The following is a 12,010-nucleotide window of genomic DNA, read 5'->3' on the forward strand; positions in this document are numbered from 1 at the left end:
CTGCCCTAGTGGTTCTCTATCGGAGGAGCGGGGTTCGGAAGAGCGAGACCGCTTGCTTCAGGACTCGGGGTCGGCAGCACCAGTAAGTGGCTCCTCCGGTCTTGCCTTTACCCATTTGGCGCCGGATGATTTTGGCGCCATTTCACGTGCGCTGCTAGTGCCGTCATCTGTAGTCTCTTCTCCTGCTATTCATTCCCGCCAGCCGGCGGAGGCATTGTTTGTGGGAGCAGGAGATAAAGCCGCAGAAAATTTCCCAATGGGGCTGAGGCATTGCGCCTTGCGTCTGTGACGTCACTGTAGGGTTCGTAGGTTGAAGTCATCTCTCTCTGGCCATGTCTCCGCCCTCGACACATGGACAGAGAGAGATGGCTTCACCACCACGAACCCTTCAGGGAGTGACATCAGATGTCTTCAGAACGTTGAGGGTGCGTTTTATTATAGAATATATATATATATATATATATATATATATATATATATACACACACACACACACATATATGTATACACACACACATATATATATATAGGACATTGCTATAGCCAGATTTAGTCTCTGTGCCTTTAAATGGGATAGGACTACAGATTCTATGTAATTTTGTAGTTCTCTCTGATGGGCTCCCTATAGTTTATGGGAGTCTTCCTATTGGTTGCTTGCTTTCCAGCATTCTGGACTTGTAGTGCCCGCTCTTATTCTCTTCCTCCTCTCTCCCCTAAGAGCATGATTGGCAGCAGCCCTCTGACCTAGCAAGTTATGCATGTCTCCAAAAATCACTGTAATTCCATCGTCTTTTTACCCTGTACTACCTCTACAATTTGTAAGGATTGTAAGTTACCTCTACAATTTATCCTTACAATCTATACAACCTCTACATCTATCACCCACCACCCACTATTTTACTGTACAGCATTATCTCAGTGTGCCCTGTAATTCCTCTCCCAGTTCCACTGCTTGGGAGTGGTAGCAGAGGCTACATTACCTGTCAAGCAACAAGCGGTAAATTACTTTCTCCTTTTTTTTGTTACTACAGTAAAGAAGATTTGCTTTAGAATTAAGACTGTTTGGGTGATGATGCTTACAATATTGGGTTTAAATTGCATGCTAATCATTCTGGGAGTGAAGTAGCAGAACAGTGATAAAGGCTTGCCTGAGACTTTGCAATGAGAATCTGTTCTAGGGAAGAAACTACATTTTTTCAGATGCTATTTCATTCAGCATTAAGGAGGGGGGTGGGGAGAACTGAATGTTTTACTGCTGGAACATTTGAGTTAATTGTAATGAAAAGCCTGCAATACGTACTTGTCAAGAAAACTCTGGGATAAATCTTTACCTAAAGTGTTATTATTTTATAATCACATTGCAATTTCAATTTTAAAAGGGTGGGTGGTACTGCTTTCTGATAGGGTTGCTTCTTAATACATATGGTATATGGGCATTTTAGCATGTGTGGACCTCATAGCTAATTTTCACAGGGGTAATTACGCAGCAGACATTGCTTACTGGGTCTGTGTGTACAAAGCACACATGCACATTTATTCCTGCTGATTCTGCAGGCGGCCAATTGAATTATTTGATCTTGTTTTACTGTTTACATTTTATGGATGTTTTATTTGTGATCTGCAGAAGGATTGATTTAGCTGAGCAGAATATGCATTCAATAAATGGAAATGAAATGTGAATAAAATAACATGCGTGACTTTGAAAATCAAACTTATGTGCACTCTTTTTCTCCCTGCCCATTATAACAATCACTGGTTTTGAACTTAAATTGTGAGACCTGAGGGGAAAAAGAAATACCAACTGCACCTGAACTTAATTCACCTTAAACTACTACTGAAGAGGTGTGAGCTAAACTCTAATCCCACCCTAAACAGTCTCTCTCTCTCATCCCCCAAACTGCCTCTCCTTAATTTGGCTAAAAGTATGCATGCTTTGAAAGCGTGTATATACTTTAAGCCCTTGTAAAGGGGGACAGTTTTCAACCAGGGCACTCTACCCAGGTAAACATCCTCCCACTGGAGGCTTAAGTACTTGCCCTTTATATAATACCTTGTGAATTACAGAAGCGCAATGCTCTAGCTCCCTCTACTGTCTACTGATGATGTTTCAAATACAGTATTTAGCATTAAACCTTGTTATTCACTTCTGTAGAATGAACATAACATAAGAACATAAGAATTGCCATACTGGGACAGACCAAAAGTCCATCAAGCACAGTATCCTGTTTTCGACAGTGGACAATCCATGTTTCAAGTACCTGGCAAGATCCCAAAACAGTACAATACATTTTATGCTGCTTATCCTAGAACTAAGCAATGGATTTTCCCAAGTGGGACTTTTCTTTTAGGAAGATATCCAAGCCTTTTTAAAACCTTGCTAGGCTAACTGCTTTTACCATGTTCTCTGGCAACGAATTCCAGAGTTTAATTACACATTGAGTGAAGAAATATTTTCTCCAATTTAAAAGTTACTACTTTATAGCTTCATTCCTAGTATTTTTGGAAAGAGTAAACAAGCGATTCATGTCTACCTGTTCTACGCCATTCATTATTTTATAGACCTCTATCATATCTCCCCTCAGCCGCCTTTTCTCCAAGCTGAAGAGTCCTAGCCACTTCAGCCTTTCCTCATAGGGAAATCATCCTGTCCTCTTTTATTTGAACAGCTTCTACTTTGGAGCTGCTCCTGTGGAATTATATTTTATAATGAGCCTCATTTTTAATGTGTCCTTTTTGATTAAGGATCAGACCAGAATGATCCGCCAAGGGCGGAGAACTCGAACTTCCCACGAAAAACACAAGTTATGGGAAAAAGTGGGATGTTTGACCACAGAAACCAAAGACTGGAGAAATAAATTCTTCTAAAAGCAAACGCTTATTGGGTAAAAAGACTCGACACAAATGCTGTGTTTCGGCCGCTAGGACTGCATCAGGAGTCTACAAAAAAGATCATACAGTGGGGGAAATAAGTATTTGATCCCTTGCTGATTTTGTAAGTTTGCCCACTGACAAAGACATGAGCAGCCCATAATTGAAGGGTAGGTTATTGGTAACAGTGAGAGATAGCACATCACAAATTAAATCCGGAAAATCACATTGTGGAAAGTATATGAATTTATTTGCATTCTGCAGAGGGAAATAAGTATTTAATCCCTCTGGCAAACAAGACCTAATACTTGGTGGCAAAACCCTTGTTGGCAAGCACAGCGGTCAGAAGTCTTCTGTAGTTGATGATGAGGTTTGCACACATGTCAGGAGGAATTTTGGTCCACTCCTCTTTGCAGATCATCTCTAAATCATTAAGAGTTCTGGGCTGTCGCTTGGCAACTCGCAGCTTCAGCTCCCTCCATAAGTTTTCAATGGGATTAAGGTCTGGTGACTGGCTAGGCCACTCCATGACCCTAATGTGCTTCTTCCTGAGCCACTCCTTTGTTGCCTTGGCTGTATGTTTTGGGTCATTGTCGTGCTGGAAGACCCAGCCACGACCCATTTTTAAGGCCCTGGCGGAGGGAAGGAGGTTGTCACTCAGAATTGTACGGTACATGGCCCCATCCATTCTCCCATTGATGCGGTGAAGTAGTCCTGTGCCCTTAGCAGAGAAACACCCCCAAAACATAACATTTCCACCGCCATGCTTGACAGTGGGGACGGTGTTCTTTGGGTCATAGGCAGCATTTCTCTTCCTCCAAACACGGCGAGTTGAGTTCATGCCAAAGAGCTCAATTTTTGTCTCATCTGACCACAGCACCTTCTCCCAATCACTCTCGGCATCATCCAGGTGTTCACTGGCAAACTTCAGATGGGCCGTCACATGTGCCTTCCGGAGCAGGGGGACCTTGCGGGCACTGCAGGATTGCAATTCGTTATGTCGTAATGTGTTACCAATAATTTTCGTGGTGACAGTGGTCCCAGCTGCCTTGAGATCATTGACAAGTTCCCCCCTTGTAGTTGTAGGCTGATTTCTAACCTTCCTCATGATCAAGGATACCCCACGAGGTGAGATTTTGCGTGGAACCCCAGATCTTTGTCGATTGACAGTCATTTTGTACTTCTTCCATTTTCTTACTATGGCATCAACAGTTGTCTCCTTCTCGCCCAGCGTCTTACTGATGGTTTTGTAGCCCATTCCAGCCTTGTGCAGGTGTATGATCTTGTCCCTGACATCCTTAGACAGCTCCTTGCTCTTGGCCATTTTGTAGAGGTTAGAGTCTGACTGATTCACTGAGTCTGTGGACAGGTGTCTTTCATACAGGTGACCATTGCCGACAGCTGTCTGTCATGCAGGTAACGAGTTGATTTGGAGCATCTACCTGGTCTGTAGGGGCCAGATCTCTTACTGGTTGGTGGGGGATCAAATACTTATTTCCCTCTGCAGAATGCAAATAAATTCATATACTTTCCACAATGTGATTTTCCGGATTTAATTTGTGATGTGCTATCTCTCACTGTTACCAATAACCCACCCTTCAATTATGGGCTGCTCATGTCTTTGTCAGTGGGCAAACTTACAAAATCAGCAAGGGATCAAATACTTATTTCCCCCACTGTATATATATATATATATATATATGTAAAACAACAGTGTAAATATATAATAGCAAAGAAGATGATTAAACAGAAATTATAAAACTATATAGAATAAAAAGGATCTGAAAGATTGTGTAAAAAACTCTGTAGAAGAAAGTATATTGTAAAAAAGTAAAATATATACGTTAAAAAGAACAGAGAAATGTATAAAATAATATCATATATGTATGTATGTACATAGATATCTTTCATAACAATGTAGAGGGAGACAGGAGAAAAGAAAGTCACAATACATAGTGCAGCAGTGGACATGCGCACGTGCAGAGTGCACAAATATGCATGTAAATTAGACAATGCTATAATTTACATGTGTTCTGGCACACAACTAGGTGTGGGCAGTTAACTAGCTACAGGGTTAGGAAAAGTGTTTGTGTTTTATATATAAACATGTTTTCGGCCACTTGCACGTTTCTTTATAGACTAGGCTTCAAATAGGTGTCATAACCAGTGTCTTTGATAAACACCAATTTTTAGACTGCAAGAACATCCCTATTTGAATCCTGTTTGCTTTTGAGAATATTTATGGTTATGATTTATATGCACCCTATAGACTATTATGATGTACTTAGCAAAGGGTGGTTAAGCAAATTCTTTAAACATGACGCACACCAATCCAAGATGAGTGGAAACCTGGTACAAAGAGTGGAATGAAACACACCAAGGTACCAAAATGGTGGTAAAGGGCATCCTACAGAGCCTAACAATTAAACAATCACCTAGGGCAGCACCAAAACAATAGGTCCTGAAAACCAGCAGGAAGGGTGGGCTGCTTTCAAATAGCCTATTTACCCAGATTATTCAACAAGGAGTGGTATGGGGTGGTCATGATTGACAGGAAGAAGGGTAAAGGGCCTAAAATATAATTGGTGCTTCAAGGCAGAAAGTTTGCCTAGGGTGCATAATGTATATGCGCTAGTCCTGGCATCTTAACAATTGCATGAGCAACGTAAGGCACTGGTAGACCAGCACCAACACTGGAAAGAACATGCCAAAAGCACCAGAACTGAGCAAAGCAGCACAAACAGTGATATGAACACTCCAAGGCACTGGAAAGGTGATAAAGAGAGACAACAGAAATGTGTATCATTGATTTTTGGTAAAATTGATACCCCAGCACCTGCAAAAACTAATATTGCCAATTAACCCCCAAAATGTGTGTAGTCATGGATTTGTCTCACCCAAGAATGTCCTAAGAATGTGGAGTGTTCCACTTGACCTTTACTGGGGACTCCTCATCTTCATTTTCTTCCTTCTTTCTTGGTGGTTGCAGCGCCATCTCTCTTCTGATGTTGTTCCTATCTGCTCCCTTCTACTTCTGATTTCTGTGGTACTTGTCTAAATTCACTACAGATCGATCTAGTCAGATCTCAGGTTCTGCCTGAATAATGTGTTCATGGAGGGGGTTTTCATGAATATGTTTAGACAGTATTAGGGGTTTCTAGGGTGGAGAGGAGCTCAAGAAGGTCATGTGATTCTGCACATTAGTCCTTCTGCCCCTAGCCAAGGTCGCAGAAAGGATCAGGCCAAAGACTAACCATTGTAGACATCTGCACCCACTTTCAGATAGTTGAAGATATTTTTGCACAGTTGTATCAATAGAAATCAAACAAAATAAAACATGGAAAAGAAAATAAGATGATACCTTTTTTATTGGACATAACTTAATACATTTCTTGATTAGCTTTCGAAGGTTGCCGTTCTTCGTCAGATCGTAAATAAGCAAATGTGCTAGCTGACAGTGTATATAAGTGAAAACATTCAAGCATTACTATGACAGTCTGACAGGGTGGGAGGATCGGGGTGGGTCGGAGGTATGCATGGGAACATCAAAGCATATCATTGATATTCTAACAGGATGGGTGTGGATAATTGAGGGGTGGGGTGATCAACAGAGAAATACAGCTTTATGGTTTATAATGGGCTAGGAACCCCAGATCCTTGTTAAGTCCTTTCTGTTGGGTGTTAAAATATTCAATCATTCTGACTTCAAAGGTCTTACGTTCTTGTATGGTTTTAAAGTTACCTTTCAGGATTCTCACTGTGAAGTCACTGGTACAGTGTCCTGGTCCTGTGTAATGTTGACCAACAGGCGTGGGAACCCTACTGGCACCAGTATTGTTCATGTGATGTCTATGTAAATTGAAAGGTAACTTTAAAACCATACAAGAACGTAAGACCTTTGAAGTCAGAATGATTGAATATTTTAACACCCAACAGAAAGGACTTAACAAGGATCTGGGGTTCCTAGCCCATTATAAACCATAAAGCTGTATTTCTCTGTTGATCACCCCACCCCTCAATTATCCACACCCATCCTGTTAGAATATCAGTGATATGCTTTGATGTTCCCATGCATACCTCCGACCCACCCCCATCCTCACACCCTGTCAGACTGTCATAGTAATGCTTGAATGTTTTCACTTATATACACTGTCAGCTAGCACATTTGCTTATTTCCGATCTGACGAAGAAGGGCAACCTTTGAAAGTTAATCATTAAATGTATTAAGTTATGTCCAATAAAAAAGGTATCATCTTATTTTCTTTTCCATGTTTTATTTTGTTTGATTTCTATTGATAACCTTAAGAGTGGACTAACACGGCTACCACACTCCTCTGCACAGTTGTAGAAAGTTAGAAACCACAAGTATGCCTGCTGCTGCGAGTGAAACTTAATTTTTCAATCAGTTATTCAACTGCATCAGCACTACTTGTCTAGCGTTGAAGGGTGGGGGGAGGAGTCATATCCACCAGTGATTTTGCAGTTGCTGAACTCTGTCTTTCATCTTCCCTAGTTAAAAGACAAAAAAACAGCATTGACAATACCAATGTCTCTCTGCTGTTATGTTGCCTTCCCTTTGGGGCTATTGTCTCTGAATTAAAACAGGTAAACAGACCTGGGGTAACTCCACAATTTGAAACTTGCCATCCCCTATATCTGCTCTGTCAGTCCAGATATTACCATATATAGAGGCATATTTTCAAAGCACTTTGGGAGGCTAAGTTCCATAGGTTTCTATGGAACTTTGGGAGGCTAAATGCTTTGAAAATAAGCCTCTTACTGTACTATAACAGTTTAAACAATTGTTAGTAGAATCTAGAAAGCAAAGCCCTGATTACTATATTAAAGTTTTAATTTCATTTTTGTTAATGTGAAAGCATTATAGTATAGCTTGTTTTGGTCTTTACAGTTGGATTTTCATTGTCATATGTGTTGTATCAAAATCAAATTTCCAAATGTATGCTAAATCAAATTGTTATTGAAAACAGTCTAACTGTAGGGAGTGTTTCTCTTTTCTTACAGGTGATATTCAGATTGGTATGGTAGATAAAAAGGGTCAGCTGGAAGTAGAAGTCATAAGAGCCAGAGGTCTTATACAAAAACCAGGTTCCAAATCAACTCCTGGTAAGCACACCTAATAACTAGTCAAAACAGCACATCATGGCAGTACAGCAACCTTGTTAACTTAATCTGTATTTTGCAAGGCCTTTGGCAATCAAGATTTCCTCCTAAGAGGCCAAAGTATTTCTATGTTGACACAAGCAGGGCAGTCTGTATTTGTTTTATGAAACTGATTGGCTTTTTCTACCTTTAAAGTACATTTTTTTAATGTTTTATGATTTATTTACTCAAGGTGGTGTATAGCAAGAATAAATCAAACATAAGCAAAAGACAATTACAGCAGTAAAAATATTCAAATAACAATACAACGTATGGCATAGTATACTACTTACGTCAACACAATACATTATAAAGCAATTTAATAGACAGAGTATGGTATAAGCAAATATGGAACATATCAATATGTAAGAGGATAAGAGGAGTTAGAAAATAAGGGGACTAATTTAAAGAAAGTTGCACATGAAGTCAGAGGTAGGTGTGGATAAAAATGTCCTCCTATAGTATGTGCATCGGTATCACTCCTTGTGTGTGTGAGATTAGCAAGTTAATTAGTTCTTCCATTAATAGCCTGGTTGAAGGGTCAAGCTTTTCCCTGCTTCCTGATGTTCAGGAGATGCGATTAGAGTTGAAAGACTGGCTCTTTTTTTTTCTATTTTCAGCTTATTATTAATTTAAGCTCTTTTATTTCATCTTTATATTTTTGAGAAGTTGGATATTTAGCTTGATTCCACTTGTTGGGATTTTTAAGAGTTGTCCTTTTCTGTGTTGATTTTAGTGCATTAAGCATTTGTTTTATGCACAAAGGGCCAGATTCAGTAAATGGCACCGAAAAGTAGTTGCCGGGAAAAATTTGCACTCACCGCTATTATATAAAGGGCACTCCAGGCTGAGTGCCCGTTATAGAATAGTTGATAGCACATATTCCAACGCCAAGCTTTGGGTGAGAGTATTTATACCAACTGAAACCTAGTGTAAATCCTGGTGCACAACTTGTGGACGCAGCACCAAAATTCTATAACACTGCGTGTAAGTCTTTGGAATGCCCCTGACCCGGCCTTGCCCCACCCATAGCCATGCCCCCTTTTGGGTTGCATGTAAGAGGATTCGGACGCATATCTTTATAGAATCGTACACAGCAGATCTCTGTGCAAATCCATATCAGAACCAATTAACCTCAATAATTATCAACAGCCAATTATTGATTCTTAATAGCTCATTAAAGGGTCCTTTTATTAAGGTGTGCTGAGAAATGACCTGCAGTAGTGCAGACGCATGCTTTGGCCATGTGTAGAATCATTTTTCAGCGCACCTGTAAAAAATACATTTTTGGGGAGGCTGAAAATGGACGTGCGGCAAAATGAAAGTTAGCGCACATCCATTTTGGGTCTGAGCCCTTACCATCCATAGACTTAGCGGTAAGGTCTCACGCGTTAACTAGGTGGTAATGGTCAACATGCATTCCAAATGCCGATTACCACCCATGCACCAGAAAATAAAAATATTTTCTGATGCGCGTATCAGATGCGCGTCAAAAATGAAATTACCGCCCAAGACACACAGTAGCCGAGTGGTAACTCATAATTGGCACCCATCGGTCATGCGTAGGCGCTTACGCAGCTTAGTAAAAGGGCCCCTAACTAATTTGCATGCAGACCTCAGGATCACGTGCAATTTTCAATGCTTTTATTTGTGCACCATTTATGGAATCCAGGGGTAATTGTTTTTCAAATGCCCTCTTTGATCTTATTCAAGTTGAATTCTTTCAGGTTAATAGACAGCATTTGTTTGTTTTTTTTAAATGCAGCTGCAGCAGTCATCATATATCCAGATATTCAGCACGACTATCCAAATAAAGCCCAGTGTTGAATTTATGGATAAGGCCAGCCAGCACCAGAATATATCCAGATAGGGGCTTTATTCAGGCTACTCTTCAGTTTACTTAGGACAACCTTCTATCCGTTCTAAGTTATTTGGATAAATTATCTGAATCTGCAAAGCATCAACTCACACCATATAAAATTAGTAAAGATATCTCATAAGTTCAAAGAGGAAAAAGCCTTAGTAAACTCAAACCTTTTAAAACAGGTCTACAAACAGCTTCTTTGCAATCATAGGAATAAAAAATGCTTTTGGCTTTTTATATTATAAGTCTTTTATTTAAATGTTATAAACTATCCTCAAAGAGTTTCTAATGAAAAATCTATTGCTGGTATATATCAAAAACTTAAGTAATTAACTTCAGCTCTGTTTTGCCCATCTCATCAAATGCCCTTCTCAGCAGCACTGTCCTCAGCCGACGATGGCCAGAGTTTTGTTGCACTACATCAGGGACATGAGGAACACTTCGGAAGAAACAGAAATAGTTTCAACCAGCACTTCTTAAAACCAATCAGTTCAAACTCTTGAAAATGAATATATTTCTACATTCTTTCAGACTTGCGTAGTAGACACTCCTGTTGTCATCGGGCTGTTAACCTAAGATGGCATAACCCTATTTCCAAAAGACACCATCTTTCGATCGACCAATGGGAGAGTGAAAGTCAGGTCAAATTCATATCACCACCAATCAGACTACAAGAAATGATGCCACTCAGTTTTCCCATTCAAACCCATAGGATCTAGCATGTCTAATTTAAATATCCAGCATTGTTCAGCACACAGGAGGCATTTCTGTCTATCACCACCCCGTAGAAATATACACAATCATTAAGTAATGCTGGCAGTGTATCCGAGGTATACATTTGGAATTATCTGCATGCTGTTTTGCATTCTAGATGCTAATGAGGCTCTAGGATAGTGTTTCTTCAACCTTTTTTTCAGTTGGGATACACATGATATATATCATATACCACATATATGACCTTTAGTCTGACATAGTACAGCATACGAAGTTAAATGCAAACATGATCTGTATCCACAAAAAATCCAACCTCCCCCCTTCCAACAAAAGATACAAAACTAGGAAATTTCTCCATGAAATCACCATACAAAAAAAAACCACACAAAAAAACTTGATGAATTAGTAACTTAACATATATATAGCAAACATGTCATACAACAGTAGCACTAATCCTATGATTCAAACAGTAAGAACCCTACCTATGAATAGGCAGCACTGCAAATATTACACTGGATCCTAAAACACCAATACACGTACTACAGGTAAACTAGTACAAGTGGGACAGCTACAGATCTCTACACAGAAACTACATTCTAACAGAGTACTTCACCTCAGTCATATCCAAAACACAGACAGACCCTCATCAAATACAGAACAGGTAATTACAAATAGTAATATGAAAGCAAAAATTGAAATGGGAACCACAAGAAGTCAAACGTTGCATGTACTGCAACACTGAAGCAATGAAAAGAGAAATGCATATTTTCTCTTATACTGAGTACAATACAAAGCCATTTGCAATGCACATTTCCCAGACTAACATACTCCAGTTAATAAATTCAACATAAAACACTTTTTCTCGCCTTTGTTGTCTTGACATTTTATTTTTCTATCATGCTGGTTGCAGTTTCTCTTTTCTGCTTTCTTGTCTGTCTTCTGCTCTCTTTCCATTGGCTGTTATCCATTTATGTTTTCTCCTCTCTCCTCCTGTCTTGTTCCATTCTCTCACTTCACCTGTTTCTGACATATTCTTCTTTCCATTTTAGCTCTTTCCTCCCTTTTTTTCTTTTCTGCCTCTGCCCACTCAAACTTCACCCTCTTTCTCACCTTCCAGTTCTCCATCACCTTTTTACTTTTCCACCTATCAACTTTCCATCTCTTTCTCTCACCCTAGCTCTCCCATGTCCCATCTCACTCCTTCCCCAGCATCATGCTCCTTTGTATCTTTCATCTATTCTCCTTCACATTTCTGCTCTCTGTACTCACTATCCTTTCCTCAGTCATTACCTTGACAATCTGCCATGGTTCCACTATTTCCATTATCTCCCCTCCCTCCACCCTTATAGCCCATCATCTCATCGCTCTCTTCTTATCACTCCCTACTCTTGTAGCCTGACATCT

General features: G+C 39.9%; 1 protein-coding gene across 17 annotated transcripts in view; it reads left to right on the forward strand.

Moving 5' to 3' along the window:
* The window catches only part of RIMS1 (regulating synaptic membrane exocytosis 1), an 871,728-nt gene that overhangs the window by 837,512 nt on the left and 22,206 nt on the right, over window positions 1-12,010 (forward strand). For all 17 annotated transcript variants that reach the window (XM_030199020.1, XM_030199021.1, XM_030199022.1 and 14 more), the window contains one exon: window positions 7,891-7,992. In XM_030199020.1, coding sequence (XP_030054880.1) covers window positions 7,891-7,992 — 102 coding nt within the window. The remainder of the gene's footprint in view (window positions 1-7,890; window positions 7,993-12,010) is intronic.

Source organism: Microcaecilia unicolor, chromosome 3 (genome assembly GCF_901765095.1).
Source record: "Microcaecilia unicolor chromosome 3, aMicUni1.1, whole genome shotgun sequence".
In the NCBI taxonomy this organism is placed as follows: domain Eukaryota; kingdom Metazoa; phylum Chordata; class Amphibia; order Gymnophiona; family Siphonopidae; genus Microcaecilia; species Microcaecilia unicolor.